This window comes from Curcuma longa, chromosome 10 (genome assembly GCF_044706935.1).
Source record: "Curcuma longa cultivar G26 ecotype Majalengka, Jawa Barat chromosome 10, ITB_CL_G26_1.1, whole genome shotgun sequence".
NCBI lineage: Eukaryota > Viridiplantae > Streptophyta > Magnoliopsida > Zingiberales > Zingiberaceae > Curcuma > Curcuma longa.
Window position 1 is genome coordinate 6336646 of NC_133870.1, and position 21529 is coordinate 6358174.

General features: G+C 35.8%; 2 protein-coding genes and 1 non-coding gene across 3 annotated transcripts; all 3 read right to left on the reverse strand.

Moving 5' to 3' along the window:
• Window positions 1-7421: 7421 nt before the first annotated feature.
• On the reverse strand, window positions 7422-10574 carry LOC141835553 (katanin p80 WD40 repeat-containing subunit B1 homolog KTN80.4-like). Its single transcript, XM_074722954.1, has 7 exons — window positions 10491-10574; window positions 10034-10159; window positions 8576-8650; window positions 8392-8504; window positions 7730-7846; window positions 7555-7623; window positions 7422-7485 (listed from the first exon to the last, which is right to left on the reverse strand). Exons 1-7 carry the CDS (start codon window positions 10572-10574, stop codon window positions 7422-7424), a joined length of 648 nt encoding a protein of 215 aa, XP_074579055.1.
• A 2387-nt stretch (window positions 10575-12961) lies between these two features.
• LOC141835873 (origin of replication complex subunit 1-like) lies at window positions 12962-19436 on the reverse strand. Its single transcript, XM_074723267.1, has 17 exons — window positions 18736-19436; window positions 18457-18592; window positions 17414-17566; window positions 17190-17315; window positions 16948-17099; window positions 16766-16865; window positions 16505-16627; window positions 16271-16432; window positions 16077-16134; window positions 15813-15991; window positions 15494-15626; window positions 15112-15182; window positions 14825-14920; window positions 13823-13899; window positions 13615-13698; window positions 13423-13482; window positions 12962-13206 (listed from the first exon to the last, which is right to left on the reverse strand). Exons 1-17 carry the CDS (start codon window positions 19434-19436, stop codon window positions 13182-13184), a joined length of 2436 nt encoding a protein of 811 aa, XP_074579368.1. The 3' UTR covers window positions 12962-13181.
• Window positions 17429-17506, reverse strand: LOC141836785 (small nucleolar RNA snoR28). Its single transcript, XR_012602502.1, has one exon. It is a non-coding gene; the product is annotated as a small nucleolar RNA snoR28 (small nucleolar RNA).
• Window positions 19437-21529: the final 2093 nt, after the last annotated feature.

A 21529-nucleotide genomic window follows, 5' to 3' on the forward strand; every position in this document is an offset into this window, starting at 1 on the left:
GTTGCTTACTCTACCATTCATCAGGTAGCTGAGCGACTGAGCTTTGCTGAACAACTAAGATTAGAAAGGGAGATGCAACAGAAGGTTTTTTTCTCTCTCTCTTTCCCCTTAACATTCATGATTTATCATGAATTCAAAAAATTGTATGCTTAAATATTAAATATTTTATAGTTTGAGGAAGAAGAAGAAATACGGAGGCTCAAAAGAGAGCTTGTGCCTAAAGCTCAACCGATGCCATACTTTGATCGACCCTTTGTTCCTAAAACTTCATATAAGATTTTTTTTTTTCTTGAAACCAAATAGAAAGTATTTCTTAATTTTTCTGTTTGGTGGCTAAGCATCATAAAGCAATCTGCTAAAATTCCTGATCGCACACTGAATGCAGTAGTTATTTCCTTTTTCTTTTTTTTTTTTTTTTTTCTTTTTTGTCTGCCAAACAAGTATCATGAATCCTTCCACATTATAAATTCAGTAGGCATTTGATAATGCAGGAATTCTTGCAGTATAGTGAGCCACACTTGTGAGGCTGATGAGAACATATGCAGAAATTCTTGCAGCTGGCCGCAAATTGAAAAACCGAACTAAACTAAACCTAACTGAAGTTCTCCATTCAGTTTGGCTTCCTTGAGAATAGTTTGGTTGAGTTTCAATCTAACTTAACAACAGCTAACCATTTATAGTTAAACAAAAAAAATTCAATTCAGTTCAAACTTCATATAAGATTTTTTTTTAATTTGGGTTGTTTCTATTTACAATAAAATAAAATTATATTTGAATGGAAAAGAGAGACATCCTGAACTTACTGTTGTTTGTTATCGTTTCATTATATTTTGCTCTTCTCTTGTTCTTGACTCTTTTTTCATATCATAAAAAGGTCGGAAAAGAGAGACATCCTTAACTTACTGTTGTTTGTTATTGTTTCATTATATTTTGCTCTTCTCTTGCTCTTGACTCTTTTTTCATCTCATAAAAAGGTCAGAAAAGCCTCGCACAATCTCAGAGGAACCAAGTTTTCACATCCACCCAAAAAAATCTTCATGGTAATTATTTTAGCCAACAATTATTTCATTTGTCATGTTTTACAATTATTTTCGTTGAAGATTACAGAATGAGTGACTTTCATATGCTATTTTACTCAATATTACCACGTGAGGAGGAAAGATTTCGGAAGAGATTCCGGAGAGAAATCAGCAAGATCAGGCGAGAGGCGAGCGAGATCGGCGAGAGAGGGCGAGCTGCGGTGCAGGGGAAAAGAGAAAGTCGCATTCGCATGAAGGGAAAAAGTCGAATCTAGGGTTTAATAAGTTTTTGGCAACAAAAAATATTGTTAAGTCGCCGCCAATTCGGCGACGAATTTATCGTTCATTGCTGAATTGGCGATGAAAACAAGGACCGTCGCCGAATTGGCGACGAACAATCAAGTTTCGTCACCAATTTGGCGACGAATTCTCCGTTCTACTCAACCAATTTGGCGACGAATTCTCCGTTTGTCACCAATTTGGCGACGAATAGAATTTTTGTCACCAATTTTAGCGACGAAACTCACTGTTCGTCGCGTAATTTAGCGACGAGTAGAGTTTTTCGTCGCCAATTTTTACGATGAAACTCGCTTTTCATCGCCAATTCGGTGATAAATGAAGAATTCGTCGCTAAAATTGGCGAGAACACGATATTCATCGCCAATTTCGATGATGAATTCTTCGTTCGTCGCTGAATTGGCGACGAACAGCGAGTTCATCGCTTTTTTTAGCGAGATTCTGCACAGTGGTGTATTTTTGGCGACGAAAAAATAATTCATCGCCAAATTATGACGAATAATTTATTCGTTGTAAATCTGCGATGAATTTAGCGACGAACTGTTGGATTGCGATGAATTTATTTTGTTGCTAAATTGACAACTAATATTGTTTTGTCACAAATTTTGTTGCGGATTTGCGACAAAAATTGGATTCGTCCCAAAATTCGTTACCAATTGGCGACGAAAATAATTCGTCTCAAAAATTCATTGCTAATCTACCATTTTTTTGTAGTGTGAATATCTTGTATGCTATTATTTCCTATTATGCATGCGTGTATTGTGATAATAATTAGTTTAATTATTTATTTATTTCGGCTGCGCGCGTTTGCGAAACGTGTAAACACGCGCATTGCATTGAGACGATCCCAACATATATATATATAACAAGAGCAATATTAATGCTTTGAGACTAGCATGTAGGTTAACTGATGACTTAATCTCACAAGCCATGGATATAAGATATCAAGTTGACACATGGATATATATTAGAGAATATTTACTGAATTGACCCTCTATGAGAATGTTTCATGGATCGTTATATAAGTGTCATAAACATTCTCATAGTGACTATTAATATAAATAGTCCTTAGACCTGAAGTCACTACGGTTCCCTACATTATAAGTTATGTACTTTAGTATTGGCAAACATCACCTGTAACAAGGTGGACTATAAAGTCAATCACTGGGTATATAATAAATTATGTGGAGGAATGTGAGTGATGTAGGTGAGATCTATCCCTTCCATATAACAAAAGTGATATTTGTGGACCCCTTGATTAAGTAGGACTACTAAAATGCATGATCATGTTTAAATAAGTCAATATGAGATATTGAGCTCATTTGATTAAGTGAGTCTACTTAGAGATCAAGAAACATAAATATTGATAAGAGGATGACACAATCTATGTCTCATGGATCAATCTAGATATCGAGGATAGAAGGACAAAGTTATACAAGATAATAGACACATAAAGGTTAAGTCGGATCTAGACATTCACATTACTTGGGTAGCAATGATGCATTGTTAGATGTTAGTCATTGCCTATGTATCTAAAATATTATTTAGAGAACCTATTGGGTCACGCACAAATAACATATTGATTTGAAGATAAGTTTATTTTAGTTTGACTAAAATATGATAGACCCTAAGATTATAGGGTTAAGTCTAATCCGAATTAGACTTATTGAGTTAGACTCAAATGAATCCAACTATTGGATTATTAGATTAAGTCTAAACCGAATTAGACTCATTAAATTAGACTCAAACGAATTCAACTATTGGATTATTGGATTGAGTCTAATTTGAATTAGACTCATTGGATTAGACTCAACCACTAAACAGGATTGATGTCCATTAATAGAGATTAATGGAGCATTAAAGAAAGGGAGAGCAAAAGGCAAAAATCTTTTGTATTCATTCGATGAGTACAAAATCCATTCTTTGCAATGTATTTGAGAATGATCACTTCTAGTCTCCTCTTCTTCTCCTCTTGGCCGAACCATCCAAGTTGTTAGCACAACGAAGGTGGTTCTTCTCCAAAGGCTGAGTTCGTGCAACGAACGAAAGACGTATTTGTGTGGATACCAAAAAGGCACGACCATTCTGATCATGCTGAGATCTGCCAAATCAAAGTTGCTACCAGGATTATTTCGTTCATACAACAAAGGTGACAACTCGATCAAACATGTATATTGTATTCGTATGGATCTCTAGAGGGATCGATTTTTCTGCTGCTTTTATTGCTATTTTTGTAAAAGATCTCGACACCATGTAGCTAGGGGAGACATTGTCTTTGACTATATTAAGTCCAAGTCAAACCTGACAGATATTTTCACTAAACCCTTATCAGAAGATGAGTTTAGCACACTAAAAAGACAACTAAGAATGTGCTTAGTAGAATATATTATTATTCTTTTCAAACTTATGTTGTTTAAACTCATGCTTTGTTAAACTTCTATTTTAAAACTCATGTCTTTTCAAACTTATGTTGTTTAAACTCACGCTTTGTTAAAATTTCTATTTTAAAATTCATGTCTTTTTCAAACGTATGTTGTTTAAACTCATGATTCGATAAACTTCTATTTTAAAATTCATGTCTTTTCAAACTTATGTTTTTACTTGCAAAATGGATCTAACTTAGGTTTTATCTTAGAAAGCATGAACATATAGACATGATAGCCAACATCTCACAGATATATTGGGGTTAACTTGTTTATGTATTGAACCACCTAAATAGGTGTGAAATGTTTAGATCCAAACCTAGATTTCAAATATTTATATCAATGCATCATCATAAATCAGGGTTAAAAAGCTCAAATTAATCAAGTAATCCTTTATACTAACCGTAACTGACTTAACAGGACACTCTTACTCTACTTGACTAATTTATTGAAGGCTTCTATCCTATATATAGTATGATTTAATAGATAATTTAATTTTAAATATTATTTTCAAATTAGTTAGAGTCAGTAAATTATGCGTTCAAAAATTTTGAAAGGGACATGCTTGGACTCTAGAACCTATTTTTGCTGGCTTTATAAATTTCTTAAGCTATTACAAGCATTAAAGTTTTGGTTAAATATTCATTAAATATTTATTGGAAATATTACTTAATTTTGTTTTCTGATTTTTCACATGCCCTTAAAATTATCAATGATTAAAATGAGTTCTTAAGGGGTTAGAGATAATTCTTTTTCAAAAATTTCCTATTGATTTATCTTTTTGACTTAAAAAGTATTATCTCTACTTTGAAAATCCATTTTGAAAAGTTATTTTCTATCTTAAACGTGGTTTTTAAAATCTTATTGTTGAACACTTGTATTTTTTGCAAAATGTTATATTTGATTACTTAGATCTTGTTAAACTTTTAAATTGCTCTTTCAAAATTATTTCCAAAAACTTAAAAATCTTTTGGAAATATTTTTAACATCAACATTACTATTTATTATGGTTTTATAAGATCTCTCGATTACTATTTTTGATGTATATCAGAGGCTGAAAGTTAATGAAATTTCTTTGAAGAGGTTAAAAAAAATTCTTCTGAAAAGTTAAATATTTTCAAATTTAAGGGGGAGCTTTTTGAAAATAAAACTTGGTCTTATTCCCTTAATTTTGAATCATGTTGCCATAATAAAAAAGGAAAGATTGTTGATGTAAGAAGTACCAGATAATCGAACTTATATTTTGATATTGATAAAAATTCAAAGTTAAGTTTAGTTGTGATCTAACAAGGTAACTCAAGTGTACAAGTAGCTCTACTTGGAAAGTCTTAATAAGTCAAGTTGACTGGATACTAGACAAGTTAAAGCCCTAGTAGGTCAGTTGGATAGGATATTAGACAAGGAAGCCTTAACATATCAAGAACACTAGGCGGCTAAGTCTAGATGGGTCAGTGGAAACATCTAGCAGGAGGGACTTGATGGGTCAGAGAAGACCAATGATTAAGTTAGAAAGTCTTGGTGGTCAAGTGATCAGATGCTAAGTAGAGAAAGCTCAAACAAGTTTGGAGGACCAAGGTTTGACCAATGGTAAGTTGATGTGAGCTCTTGGAGTATTCTTCCAAAAAGAAAAACGGGTAAGAATGAATCCCCTTTATAAGGACAACCTTAGGCGGCGGTCCAGCTAAGAGATTCACTCGAATTTCAAAACCAAGATTGAACAGTAAATCTATTGTCAGACTCAATTTTATCTACTTGTCATATTACTGTGCTAATCCTTATTTTGCAGAATCAATAGACCAATTGGCTAGATCCGTAGACTGAATGGATCGATTGATCGATCCTCAGCTAGATCGATTGACTAAAAGTAACCTCAAGCCTTTAGAAATTTTGTTGATGATCAAATTGTCAGACAATCTTCCACAGCCTCGTTGGAGATATTCACCGGAGTTACAAGGAAAATGTTGAATTGAAATCCAAATCCAAATTCAACTTCAACTTATCTGTTAAATGACATGAGCTTATAATCACAGACTGATAATAGGGAAGGAAGATTTGTTGGATTATCAACTTTGTCGAGAGATAGAGCCAATTGTTGGTACGTCCACATGCCCGAGTGTCCCCGACTCAGAGTGAGAAGTCAAGTGAGTTGAGATGTTGAGTGCCGAGTTAAAAAAGTGATGCTAAGTCGAGAACCACATGCTCGACTGCCGAGTCCAAGTAGAAAAATGAAGATGTCAAAAGTCAAGTTGGGATATTGACTGCCAAGTCCAAGTAGAAAATGAAGATGTCAAAAGTCAAGTTGGGATGCTGAGTCGCCCGACTGTTGGTTGTCGCCTGTCACTCACGTGCCAAGTGCTCAGACGCAAAGTCCAAGTGCTTAGGATGAGAAGCCGAGCACTTGGGAAATAATCTCAAGTCTGAATGGATTTCTGAGTGCTCGAAAATAGAGAAACTGATGTCTACATTTAATATAGTTTTCTTAAAATAAATTCATCTCTCTTCGACTGTGCTTCGATGTTATGACGAACGTCTGTTTCCTAGAATACAATAAAAACTACGATTGCTACCTAGCACAGATTATTCGTGACAAACTGAGAAAGTACCCGATTGCTATAATTAGAAGACGAGCAAACAAAAAAACACAACAAAGAAGAAGATGAGGGAATAAAGGTGGAAGACTTATGCATCTGCTTATCGTTGTGTCGCTATTGCTTGAGATCGCAACCTCCTTATATAAGAGCTCAAACCTTTGCCAATAATATATAACTAACCGACTAAAAGTCATTACTCGCCCAACTTTGAAACATCAACTATCGATCATCAATGATTAGTTATTTCACTCAACGATTACAGATTCTCTATTAATCATTGATTAATTCATCCATTACATACGTAAAACAGTTTGTAGAAGAATGATTCATATGACAAAACAAATTTTCCCTCAATCGATCTGACATTCACACACGAGTCAATTTGATTTGTGCAATCCAAATCTTGATTTTACATCCCCCGTATACCCACACATGAGAAAGAATATCTCCTCGTATATACATTCACAATTTCAATACTTTTCATATATTATAAACCAATTATAAAGTCGGATAATTTTCAACAGGAGACTCAACTCATATTCGCATGAGAGACCCTTCTGCCATCCACCTCCTTTTCCATTCGTATTTCCATTACAGATTTGACAAAATATGTGCTTCAAATTCAAGGTAAGACTTGCTTTCATTCGCTAGATATTAATACATAACGGTAGCATATTGAAAAGAATTGCACTTCAGCCTTCAAATTCATCATCTAATTTCTAAAAGAATAGTATCTATTCTATGAACAACTTAATTTCGCCAAGCCAAGCCAAGCCAAGCTGAGCTGAGGAGCCAAGATCCTAGGAAAGCAACTCCGTTAACAGTAGCAGAGCAGTTGGATTCTACTCGATTCCTCTGACATGATAACAAAATTGTTACTTACTCCTGTAGTGTTCTCCTGGAAATGAACTCGGCAGCCGCAATCCAATAGAAGTCTGACTGTACTTGGATTAGCTAATAGCTAAAGATATGACTTGGAGAGTTTAGATCACCGCTCAACTGGTTGGGTCCCCATGGAGCAGCTAAATGGCCAGCTTTCTATGGGGGACAAAGAATGACAATTCCACTATACATGAGGTGGTATATTTTAGTCACAGCACTTCCTGGAGTGCAAGATTCAACTCTCGTGCATCCTTCGCAATAGACCCTCCTCTTCTATCAAATGCAAAACCAGCCAAAGTTTCATTTCGTTGATTCAAAAAAAGAAAAGAAAAGCGGACTCACCTCATCAGGGAAGAAATACTATGCTTGACCTTTTCCAGCTCAATGAAGCAGAGATTGCACCTTTCCAACCTGGCATCAACCAAGAAAATGGATGTAGAATGCGAAAACTCTGGATAGTCGTACAATAGCTCTAGAAGTTGTAAGAAGAGAAGGCAACTGGAAAACGAATGTAAACCTCTGTTCTGCTTGAAGATCAACACCTACAGATGGACCTGCTGACATGGTTGAATGGATTACAGGACCGAAAATCCTTACAAGCTTTAGCAGCATTTCCAGGGCAACACCTAAATGCCTATAGTAGAGAGCAAGAGCAAGCAATCTCAAACCATGTGAAATGAGAATCCTCACACTCAATCGTATATGAAATGACAAGCTTAGCTACTGTTGAAAGGTGCCTAGATAATTTTGCTAAAAAAGGGATGTGCATACAAAACAATGTTATAATATGATGTCAATATTATGTGAGACAAGGCGGTAGTAAATTGTAATAATCATCTTTCGATAGCTCAAACTTCTCAAATAACCCCTTCAAATATTTTAAGAGAAAAAAAAAAACAGAAGAAACAACCAAACAATAACCCCTCAAATATTTTAAGAAAAACAGAAACAGAAGAATAAGTTGCAATAAGAGATGCTGCCAAATTATGAGAAACACAAAGATAAGGCAAGTTTAATTGCATGAGAAGTCAATTTCCCCTTAACTCATTAACAGAAAAAGAAGAGAACTGAAGGTTAGAAATATGTCAGCTTTATTGAAATTTTCACGAGGTTCATGATGCTTTAAAACAAAGCAAAAATTAAGGCAGAACACATTACTGGAACTGCTAGAGAACCTACCTATCCCTCTTACTTTCAAGAAGGTTAGTTAAAAGTGGCAGGAGAGAGGTGCAGATATCTAGTGTAATGACATCACTTTTATCTTTCAGAGAGCACAATACATCAGCAGAAACCTGCATTTATTATCACAATAGTTAAGATAGTGGATCCTCATTATCAAAAAGTGCTGCGTTTGGGAGCATACACCATGATCAGACATTCTGTCAAGTGCACTGATGACACCTTTGACATCATTTCTTTCCCATAGCCGCTGAACTACCTGTAAATTGTAGAAAAACGCCATATACCTTGTTGCTAAAATTTCACAAGGGCAAAATCCCAAACAAAGACAACCCTTAAAAAAAACAAAGTCCTTTTGTAGAAGCTTCCTACTGTGGCCCCAGTAAATCAAATGAATAAAATGCCTCCAGAACAATGCACAACAAAGTTTTGATGAAACATTGTACTGATATACAGCAAACATTGATCTGAAAATAAAATTATGTTTTTCTTTTCTTGTCGCTTTATTAGAGAGTTTTAGAGTAGGGGGTCATGTTTGGATGTTTTATAAACAACATGGACATTATTAGGGGTTTTTCCCTTTCAAAAAATCACATATTTGAGAGAAAATCTTTATATAAATTCAGTGAGGCAATAGGATCCTATATTTTTTCCATGCTGCTCTTGGAGGCAGCTATGTTACTAGGATTCAAGTAGAAGTACACATCATATCCTTGGCAAGGTCATGTAGAGTCGACACTAATATGAGAGTTGAAACCAAAGAGTCGAAGTAATGGACAAGATACCAAAATCATGAGTGCAACTCAAAACCAATTTTAGTTTCCACAAATGAAAAACTGAACCTTTGAAGTAGAATAACCATAACCAAGGAAAAACAAAACTATTTAAAGTAAATGCTATTACTTGTATGGAGAGAAAAAAAAGACAAAATTATCGACTGCATTTTATCAATCCAAACACTCATTATCCACTTGGCTTTATTCGCAAAGGGAGGATTACAATACAAATTAATTTGAAAAATTAAGGAGGGGGAATAGTTGTTAGAGAAGCCAGAATTTATCTATTGAAGCCCAAGAGAGAGCTCAATCCAACTCAAAATGTCAAGCCACTATCTTAGGTGGAGGATCTCTTAATATTTAATAATCCTTGTTTTCAGGAAGTGAGACTAAAGGGTGAAGTCTATCTTCTCCTCTTACATCTACTCCTTTTAACATGCCCCCTTAGACTCAACATCATTTTTCTTAGAGCTAAACGTTTCACTTTGATACCATGTTAAAGCCCAAGAGAAAGATCAATCTTAACCTAAATGCCAAGGAACTTAGGTTTCCTTAGGTGGAGGATTACTTACTGTTAAGTATATTTAAGAAACCCTCATTCTCAAGATGTGAGACTAAAAATAGACCTATTTTTGACATAAATATGATAATAGATTGCTATTTTCTGAGGCTTAAGCATTATGAAAAGATAGATCAATTTTATAACTAAAAACATGTTAAATCTCAAGCAAGTAAACTCCAATTGTACAAAACAAACTCGAGAATTGCATGTCTCAAACAGAGTGTACTTTCTAGACTGTTTATCACTGTTGCAGTTAAGATATTCTCTGCCAACAAATTAATCAATTACACGATACAAGTATTACCTGTAATTTGGTCAATCGAGATTGCATTGAGTTTAAGAATTGGTCATGACTCCTCAATATAATTTGTATAGAATCCTCATCAGAAACAGGTAGAGTTTCAATTTCAGTATTCTGCTTGTAACTTCTCTGATCAATAAAATAGAAACTACAATATCAGGGGGTTTCGAAGAAAACAATTTAGCAGTAAAAAAATTAATCAAAGACAGAAAGGGAATAAATTGCTATAGCAACAGTGAATGAGATGGGTATTACTCAGATCTTTAGCTAATGAAGATGCTCAATTTATCAAGAATATCAACAAGTCATTGACAAGTGATATCGTATTAGTTCTTTTGCAAAAGCGAATACCCCAAATTAGACCGATGATGACAATATAATAGAAACTATTATAGTAATACTCATAGAAGTCACTTTTGATATTTTAATGTGATCTATTGTTTAAAAAAAAAGAATTCACCAAAGAGTACGAGGAGTGAGAAACAACTGTTGCCTCAGAAGCGCTGCTTGATGTTGGATGTTCATAGCTTGGAGAAGGTTCCATCCCCTCCCAGTTTATAAGTGACCTTGTTCTTCCTGCAAATGCTTAGAAAAATTCTTATGGACCATTACTATTGTAAGGACCATTAAAGATAAGCAGGAAATACGTACCTCGTCGTGAAACACCAGAAGAGAATGTTTCCTTTGGTTTATGGACTAAACAACACAGAGAAGTACTGTTAGTATGCATCATAATATTGGAGCCACTCGGCACAAATTTAACATACAAACTACTTATCATAACAGAATGACATGTCAGCATCCAAAAGAAATGACTTCTTATTGATAATAAAAAACAAAATAAAGAATGAAATACAAGTTAAGAACTTCATCAATGTTATATTAAGAGTATAACACTGACAAACATTGAAATATCATCATAATGTTTTAGTTGACAAAAACTCTGATTGACTAAGATGGCCAGTACATAGATAAAGGAAATATGTTATTTATAAGCTCAGTTCAACTCAATTAGGCCGTAATTAAATTCTAGGTCATAACATAGTAAAGATCACACTACCATTCATGGAAGCAATTAACATTGCCAGGAAGGAATTATCCAGAGGCACCAATGCAACACAAAAGCATTAGTAAACCCATCTGTTACTATTTGATAATGGGCATTACAGAAATAAACAAGACATGTTATTTAGGCAGCTAATTGGGCATCAAATTACAGAATTATCAAACCAAAAAAATGATATCATCTTCCCCCTTAGAACGTTGAGTTTCTTTCCTTAATTTCCTTGTATAGCATTGGGTACACAGAACATGTTCTGATGATTACTTAACTTTTGTAATGAATTATAACTAAACACTTCGTCCCCGGGACAATGGTGCAACGGTAGGACATCCGGATTGTAACTCAGGGACCCGCGGTTCGATCCCTAGCTACGGCGTATTTGCAGGAATTTTCCTTCAAATGGGGAACGCAATCAAAGGATGATGGGCATCTGGATTGGCCACCGTATGCGCTTCCCGATTTACCCTGGTGGTCGGTGGGAAACTTCCGTGGGACCGGGCCGACCACCCCCAGAGATGTGGCTACTGGGATTATCATTTTTTTATAACTAAACACTTCACACTCCCACAGATGTTGATATTCTGAGAATGTCAATGTCTTTCCTTTCTATTTTGCATAATGTAATCACATATCCACATCAAAGTTTTAAGGAAAATTGTCCTTGTTCCATAAAAATAAACTTTTCAAACCGTGCAATAATTTTATATTCAACCGATTAGTGAGGATTCCGTATCACAGAGTAAGAAAGAAGAAAAGATAGCATGCTGATTAGCAGCAGGTACAAAGATAGTATGACAAATAGGCATGTACAAATTCAAAACTGTTGGTTCCAGAACCCCCGATTATACATGGTTAGTTATTTTTTTAACTCTATCTTGTGCTTGAACACAAATATCTTGTCATTAAATGGAACACCATACACAATTAATGGGAAAATTATAAATCTGCAAAATAATAAATCTGCATTCATGGAAGTTTCACTTAAAATTAATGCAATTTTTCTAAATTTATTATATTCACTCATTTTCCTGGTGGAAGTCACTTATGGACTTTATAATCGGCCATCGCACAAATAAGTGCAGACATGAATAATTTCAAAGTACTCATTCACCAGTTGAATCACATACCAAGACGGAGTTTTATTCAAGTCTACACTTGGTGATTAAAGCAGCATACTCAATGATTCTTTCCTATCTCATCTCCAGTGCTTCGAGGTTCAAATAACTCGAGCCAAGCTCGTTGAAGAAGTTTATCCTGTTTCATCAATTCATACTTCAGTATCTTTTGTTCATCCTATTGCTTTAATAGATTGAGGTTGCAGCCAAATGGAAATTGCTTGATTTGCACCGCAACTCCACAAGACATTGTACATACAAGAATTCAGTACATTTTTTTTCCTGTCCCAAAATTCTTCCGAATATTATTTTACTTGAAGGGGTTAGATGAAGAACTTCCCTATAAGATCTTTTTTGTTCCTCAACTTGTGAATGGAGTTCTAGTGTTGTAATTTGTAAAGTTTTAATGTTTTGTTTTTGAAACATGTAGTTGAGTTCATAGCACCAAGGAAATTGAAAAGGTTGGGGATTTGTTAGTGTATAGTTTCTGTGATCTAGCATCTACGCTATTTACAAGAATGTTACCTGATTTGTGCTTGTTAACTGTTAGACATGAAGTCGGGTGCTTTCAAATTTATCCGACATGAAGTCGGGTGCTTTCAAATTTATCCTGATAGTTGGTGGAAAAATTTTATAAAATCGAATATGATATATGCTCGCCTCTATTAATTGTTTTTCCTATAAAATATTTTTGGTTAGCGAGGACAGTTCTTTGCTAATGTGTGATTTAAGATTGAAAATAGTTTGGTCAAGTACTCTTTGCTTACAAAAGATTGAAAATACTTTTTGTAAGCAAAGAAGTTGCTTACAAGAACACACAATTGTTCATTGAATTTGTCCCTTAAAGTCATCCTCATTGTTGCCGTAGAAGCACAAACTTCATCTTCCTCATCGACTTTGAATTTATTCGGCAATAAGCCATCGCCATTGCCGCAAAAACATAGCTGTACCTCGCTAAGGTGCCAGCATAACCTCAGTTTGCCAATTTTATGGGTGCTCTGATCACACAAAAGAAGAAAATTACATCAATTTGCATCAACACTCTGACGAAGAAACGAAGAACAAACTACCCTTGCAAACAGAGAAATAATATTGCTCGTCGATTCATCCTAGTCAAGGCTCTCAATCGAATCCAAGAAAAAAGAAACAAAACCACGAGGGGCGGAAGTAGATAGTTTGCCATATTACCTCCGTGCATATTACCTTGCACTTACAAATATTTTGCCAACCAGGGTAGTTCCGAGCAGTCTTTCAAAGCTAAAGAAACATCTTCACTGCCATTATTGTAGAGCAAATATCACATCAGTTTCAATTTAAAAAAGAAATTAAAACACCTAAGGAACTTTAAAAAAAATAATCTCAAAATTATTTAACTAAAACTAGTTTTCCAAGCAACAAAAGTTAACCTGGGGAAGTTAAACTGCAACTTTTGGAACCTGCGTTTTGTGGCTTCCTCACAAAGAATTATTCTACTCTCGCCAAGCTTACACCTGTATTAAAACCCAACAAAATTTTGGAAGTTATTTTTATAGGATCAGAAATGAGAACCTCACTTGAACAACATGAGAGCAACTTGAGCATTTTACTATAAACTACATCAAAAGAACATCTTACCCCACTTTCATGAGTGTATCCCAGTCAGGAGGTGCTACCCCATTGCTTGAGCACATAGAGATAACAGTCGTTGCAACCTGCAGTAGAGTTACCTTTTTATTACCAGATACAATTATAGAAAAGTATAAGCCAAATCACAAATTCATATCAGGAACTTAAGAGAATGGCATGCAATGGTGACAAATCAATCTATGCTTGTTTGCTCAAAGCAATTAACACCAGATACTGATTTGTGCTTACTTAGAGGAGAAACTAGAAGAGACTAAGAGAGAGCAAGAAGTTTTAAGGTAAAAGAGAAGAACATAACTATCTTATCTAATTTCCACCATTTCCACTCGTCTAGTTTATTCGGACAGCATTGAAAGAAGTTATTGGTTTTATTAGAGATCCAAATTTCTTTTTTCTATCCATTTCAACCCAATTTTGGCAGAAATGGAACAAGGAACTGGACAAATAATAAATTTCTTCCTCCTCTCCTCTTCCATCCAAGTAAACCAGAGACTCAAATTTTCTATTTTCTTTTCTTTTCCCTCCTATTCCATTCCAAGTGAACACACCATAAGTACTACATAAAGGAATGTTATTTACCATATTTCTCAATAATCAATCTAAATTCATTCTTTATCATGAAATTACAATGCAGATATAGCACTGCAAATGAATGAAATAACAAGATCCACAAACTAGAACTTATGACAGCATCATGAATAACGACATAACTTAGAGAAGAAAGGATGGACTAAAATTCATTAAAGTTTTCTGATGGATCAAAAACCAAAGGATAACTTGCAGAAAATTACCCAAAGAAAAAAAAAACCATACAACTGAATGTCATCCAGCAACGCAGGGAATCATGGACATAGCCATCAATTTATTCATCTTTGAATTAACACCATTGACATGAAAAAAACATAATGCAGTATAGATTTTATTGGAGATGGTAGGTGATGTTAACTAAATAAACATGTTAGCTCAAAAGAAAACAATTTGGTAAGAGAAAACCTTTTCAAAATTTGTTTCACCCAAACCAGTTCTGTAGAGCTCACGGACCATAGCCACTAAAAATATTTTGCTCAGTCTCAAAGAAGTTTTCATGACCTATTGAAAGATAAATATTAGTATAGCTACTTATAGCAATCAGGGAACTATATCTTAAATAATACAGTAAACACAAACATAATATTACCAGGTGCATTTTTGCCAATTCAAGTTCACATTTCCAAATTTATCTTTTCAACACCCAATATGAAAAGAAACAAAATTTTCCAATGTTGAAAATTGTAGCTTACTTGTATATGTGGTTCCTGAAAGACTTTATCTAGGGCAGCCTGGACGTGAGTCATCCCAACTCGCTGTTTCTCTAGCAAGTAGACCAAAACAAATATAAAATTAAATGCACATATCTGGAAAACAAATATGACTATCTCTTGATGCTTTTGGTATAAGAGGGGAAAAGTATCTATATGACAACATATGTCATTCATAACAGAAAGAGCTTATCCAGGATAAGTTGATTGATGATTAATGCTTGGGTATGTCTGGATACTAGAATATTGAAAAGTTGAATGATGCTTCATGGTTACTAGGAACAAGAATTTTTAAAGTTTCAACACGTTGTTTCACCAAATTAGCTGAAAACCAAATTCTCAGTTATTTATGCTTATCAAATACCTTTCATCAAATCATCTAGTGAACCCGAAGATTGGTTTGATAACAGTGACTGCTTAAATTGATAATCTGCTATCTCTGCTGCTAGCCTACATATCTCCAAAGCACGCCTGGCATCACCAGACATAGCAGCAACCTGATACATGAGAATGCAGATAAACTATTATAACATGGAAGTGTGAACATATATGTTTATAGATAGTGTTACTGAAGGCATTTGAACAAGCGCCAAATGCAAGCAAGGGACTGCTTGGGTTTCAAGAAAATTGTTTCCAACAACAGTTACTCCTTATGAAATATATATATGCTGATCATAAATTACCTTTCTTGAAGCAAACTCAATGGCTTGATCCTCGAATGCATCAAGGCCGTTAAGACGACTTGATATTATTTCTTGCAATTGCTGATGAGTATAAGGCAAGAAACATAATCTCTGAATTCCCATTCTGCTCGAAATGCGAGGCAATAACTTTTCAGGAAGATCCATTGTGTTTGCTATCCCTGAATAAAGATCAACCAAATAAAGTTGCATTTAAAAATCAAGAAAGATAAGAATAATATACAGTCAACAAAAACCATTATATACCTATAACAATAAGATTTGCATGAGGTTGAGTAGGCCAATTGAGAATGTTATACAAGACCTGAATGACAAAAAGAACAACAATTATAAGCTCAAAATTATTATCTAAGAATCATATCATTTTGTATAATTTGTAAATACTTCAGGAATTTTAAGTTAGAACAGAAAGACAGAGATAATCACTACCAAAAATTTACCGATTGGTTTCGTGTCAAAAGAAGATCAAGCTCATCTATGAGTAAAACACAAGGTCGATGCTCATTTGTGTCAGCTCTGGTTCCATTGTTAAAACGTTCATTCAGAAAATGAAGAGCTTTTTTCCACCCAGCCCTGTGACCACTTAGAGCTTCATGAATCACCTGGATTGTGCAAATTCAGTCCATCTACTCAAGATTTTGGAGAAAGAAAAGCAGCAAAGACAAATAACCTACTTTGTAAATATTCTCAGGAGAAGCCAGTTTCAAACCATTAATCTCCACAAATGCATATGGCCTCAGAGTTCCTGCATCAACCTCAGACCTCAAATTCCTCATGACTGAAAGTACGGACATAGTCTGCAGTTTGAGACAGATCAGTGGTACAGAAGCAACTATACAGATGTGGATCACTAAGACACTGTAATAATATCAAAATTTAAAGGCATTAACATGTGCCAAACTAAATACATAGAGAGATGACAAGAATCAAATTACCTTGCCAGTTCCTGGAACACCATGAATATAAAGGCATCGTCCTAAACAGTGTTCACCAGAGATAGCACCTTTGATGAATGCAGTAATTTCTTCCATTTCCCTGGTATATAAACACATATAATCAATCACATACACCCAAAAAAAGAATGTCAGACAGCTAAAATAAGTCAGATCATAAATACTTAGTTCTGCAAGGCAAAACTTTTGGCAAACTTGCTAACAACAGCATCCCCTTGGCCTTTTCAAGATCAGTCTGTTTACGGCGTCGTGTGTGCTCAGGGATTGTCTTTATACCACATTTTTGAAGGCCAAATGTCCTTCCCTTGCATAAGTTCTGAAAAAAGGCATATATTTAATTACTTGTTAGCTTCAAAAACATCAAAGCAATTAGAATGAAAATTGAAAAAGGAAAAGAAAATAATACAGCTGCCATTTCATGCTTCCTCTGACAAGAAGGGTTCAATTTCATAAGTCCTTCATTTTCTGAATCTTCTTCTGCATCAGAATCCTTGTAAACCCAATCCTCATCGCTTTCGACTCCATTATCATTCTGAAAAGGAGAAAAACTAAAATTCAGCCTTTGTTCATGCAAGAACTGTTAAGTATTTTCCCTAAATGCATATTCTATTAAGATCATGAAGAATGTACCTCATTGGCATCATCAATATCTGTTATACGCTTGAAGTTATGCCAGTGAATATCATACTCATATTCACAGTAGAATACATCATCTCCTGCATCTTTGGCTTCACTGTAGGCCTTAGGGTTCATAACATAGCAATGTCGAATGACACACTCCATCTGGAGACATACAAGAGTTTTAAGTTCTTACATCTGATGAAATAAAATGCATCACCTTATAAAAATTAACATCCAAGGGAAGTAGGATTCTTTAAAACTAAAAAAACTGTAAAAAAAATGATAGTAAGTCAACATGACAGTATGTAATCAAGATTAAAGACTAAGTTTTATCTGAAGTTCAGGATCATATTAACTTACCCATTTCACTTATGACCACATTCAGTCCAAATAGGGGCATTAACTCTTCGAAATGTTGAGCTTACTTTTCTTTTGGACACTGGCATGATGTGATTATGATCTATTTTGTTATCATCATATGATCATTATTAACTTTCAATTAACTAAATGACATGGTATCTCAGGAATAACTTGTGTTTGGAGAATTAGATAAATGGTCTCAAACTCAAAAATATCACCTAATTGGGAGCATGTCTTAAGCAAAAGGTTATCAGTTCTATTGATTAGATGTTACTGTGACTGACTGATTTATCACTATTTTAAACCTACTGTGAATACATTTTAAGTTAGTAATATGATTGTATGAGCGATTAGGTGCAAAGCTTTCAGTTGATAAAGTGAAATAAATACATATAAATATGCATGTGCGTATGTTAAGATGACAAAGCAATAGGGATATATGAAAATTAAAGTTCAGCATAGCAAAACTTAAAATGATCTATGTTTCATTAGCATATATACATATTGCATAGAGCACAATGGAGGCATAAAATGCTTTTAACCAATCCTAATAGTTGGAATACAGTAATTTGTTGTTCTTCTTCTTTAAATTCTAACATGATTATGTTTCTTGGTTAATAATGATTGGGTGCTAGAATTTTCAGAACAAAGATCCAAGAAAAACCAATTCAAAAAATGTGAAAATTTGTTACCTCGACGTCATTGCAATTATTTGTTCGGTATAGCTCCCTTCTTAAGTTATGTGGCTGTCTCCCAACGGAAGTCTCTTCAGGGATGATGTACCATCTACACTTGAGCCAATAAGTACCATCCGGTTCCCTCCATAAGCTGTTCATAAAGCACAAGATTTCCTATGAGTAAACTGACGAGCACGAAAGAGGAGTGCTAAATCAAGCAGAGCCGAATAAGATAATGAAAAAATATGACAAATGCCCAAAGTCTACCACAAATTCAGATGTGTCAAGCAATACCTGTCGATACGAGCAGCCCAGAGATCGCCTGAAAGGAGCTTCTCTTTAGCAGTCCTCCGCATCTTTTTCCCTTTGGGCGGGCTTGGGAGTTGAACATCCTTTCCCATCTTCCGGGCCTCACAAAAGCCACAGATCCAATCCCCCTCCGGAACTTTCCTAAGCGGCGGCTTCAAGCACTTGAGATGAAACCCTCCCAAGCAGTCATCGCACTCGATCATCACCGTCCCGCCTTCCCGGAAGCAGATCCGGCACTCCTCCACCCCCGGCTCATCATCATCATCCGATTCCAGCCCCTCCCTCTTCTTCAAGTACACGTCATCTCCGACCTCGAAGACTACCTTCTTGTAGTAAACTCTACTTTTGGCGGTCCTAGAGGAAGATCCGGACCGCCGCTGCCGCTTCATGTCCGGAGTGACCAGAGACAGACTCGAAACATCTCTCTTTAGGTGGCTCCTCGAGAGGGTTCCCGACCTCCGCTGCTTCTTCTGGTCCGGGGTGACAATCGAAGCATCTGGCTGCCACAACGACCGCTTAGAAGCCGATTTGGGAGTGCGGTCGGCAACGGACGTTCGAACGACAGTGGTGGGAGGGTCGGAGGCGGTCGCGGTACGTATCGAGCGGCGGAGAGGCGCGGTGGACTCTGGCGTCAGCGGAATCGCCGGCGAGTAATTTGAGAGTCTGGTCTGGCGCTTCGCAGCCATCAGCCTAAACCCTTCTTCCCCGACGAGGGATTTGAGAAACTGCTGACGTTTGATTTTTATTTCGCTGTAGAATAAATCCGTTACGAGTATTTCTCAACGGATATATTGCTCTAAAAAGAACGGATATATTGCTCTAAAAAGGCACTCTTTTTGTTTTTTTTGTCAAAAGAATATTTTATTCCATCCGTAATTTATATATAATTGCTTACCTACTTTTTTTAATATTATTTTTATTATTATTTTTATCTAATTTTTTCATTTAAATCTTAAATTCATTAAAAATTATAACAATTATAATTTTATAATTATTATAATATATATTTAATTAGGGGTGAGTATTCGGTTAAAATCGAATCAAATCAAATCGAATAAATCGAAAATCGAATAAACTAACTTTTTTTCGAATCAAATGAACCAATCAAATTTTTCAATAAAAATCGAACAAATCGAACCGATATTTTATCAGTTAATTCGATTTTCGACCGAATTAACTGAATTTTTTAAATATTACTGTTCCGGTCGAGAATGGCTCCTGGACACGTCACCGGACCTAGCTCGCCGTAGGATGGAACTGAGGAGAAAGAAGAGCTTGCTCAAGTACCTCCGGACCTTCTTCGCAGTAGGTGTTGAACAGTGGGGGGAGAGGAAGAGCAGGAGAAGAAGGAGCTCAAGGACCTCCGGACCTGCAGGCACAGCGAACGTCAGTAGGACGGCCGGGGGTTGCCCCGGCGCGATCACTCCGACGCTCAAGTCAGACATGGAGAAGAAGAAGATGAACAGTAACAGAGAACTTGAGCGTGTAAAAGAGAGAGTGAGAGTCCAGAGAAGGTGAGAGAGACATACCGCCGACGGAGTGGTCTTTTAAAGGAGAGGATGAGCGTGCACACGTGTCACGTCATCATTAAAATTGTCTCATCAGGATTAATGAGATGTCAGGAACAGTCGAGTTCCTTGTCCCATCGCCGTAATCGTATCGCTTCGTCAACATCTGCGCCGGGTAGCAGACAGATAGCATTAATTGAATGAGGCGTGGGCTTATCAGAGATCATGATGAGGTGGGCCAGGGCGTTGCAGAGCAAGTCGGCAAGGATATAATCGAAAGGGGTATTCGGATAAGGATATGGCCGAATGAGGATTCGGCTAGGAGGACTGCCGAATGAGGATTCGGCTCCGAATGGCAGTGCTGTGCTGCCGAATGGAGACTGAGCCGCCGAGCCGAGTGGGAGGGCGGAGCTGCCGAGTGGCCAGAGTGAGTCTGTCTGCCGAGTGGGCAGAGTGTCTGCCGAATGGAACCGATAAAATGAAGTATGTAGCTGCATGGCGATCCGGCGAGGGCATGGCCGAATAGGCGATCCGGCGAGGACGTGGCCGAATGGGCGATCCGGCGAGGACGTGGCCGAATGGGCGATCCGGTGAGTGATGGTCGAATGAGGTGATTCGGCCAATGGATAGCCGACTAGAGTGCTGACTGGTTACTCTTCCTGATTAGAGAGAGATAGAGAACTGACTCGGGTGATTGAGCCAAAGACTATATATGCTGACTCGGCACTGCTTGGGCAAGACTAGGATCGGACTCGAACCACGAGGGGTATTCGGCTTATCCCCGTAATAATTACAAAAATTTTATTTATTAATTAAGAATTTATAAATTTATTTACTTAAAATTTATAAATTATTTTTCTATTTTGATTAATTTGATTTATTCGATTTAACTGAATAAAAATTTTAAAATCAAAATCGAACCGAATTAATTAATTTTTTTTTAAAAAAAATCAAATTACCAAAATAATTGAATCAAATTTTTTAATTCAATCGGTTTGATCAATTTATTTAGTTTAATCAAATTTTTCCTCACTCTTATATTTAATATATTTAAGAATATTTATATTATAATTATTATAATACATTGAATCATTCAGAATTTAAATAGAATATAATAATAAAAATAATATTTGGACAGAGGATAAATATAGAGTCCTTTTAATTAGCCTAATCTTAACAAAGCCATCATTTTCTTTCTTTCTTTTTCTTTTATTTTTAACATTTTAATTTTTCCCCCTTTCTTTTCTTATATTTTTGTTAAACTCCTAATT

Coding starts and splice junctions, on each gene's coding strand:
- LOC141835553 (XM_074722954.1), bottom strand. CDS start 10,574: ATGGAACCTTCTCCAAGCTATGAACATCCAACATCAAGCAGCGCTTCT. Junction 8,651..10,033: donor CTCGATTGACCAAATTACAG/GTAATACTTGTA, acceptor TACAATTTACAG/GTAGTTCAGCGGCTATGGGA. Junction 8,505..8,575: donor ACAGAATGTCTGATCATGGT/GTATGCTCCCAA, acceptor TAATAAATGCAG/GTTTCTGCTGATGTATTGTG.
- LOC141835873 (XM_074723267.1), bottom strand. CDS start 19,436: ATGGCTGCGAAGCGCCAGACCAGACTCTCAAATTACTCGCCGGCGATT. Junction 16,866..16,947: donor GTTTTGCCTTGCAGAACTAA/GTATTTATGATC, acceptor TTTATATACCAG/GGAAATGGAAGAAATTACTG. Junction 15,992..16,076: donor TGCAAATCTTATTGTTATAG/GTATATAATGGT, acceptor ATCTTTATTCAG/GGATAGCAAACACAATGGAT.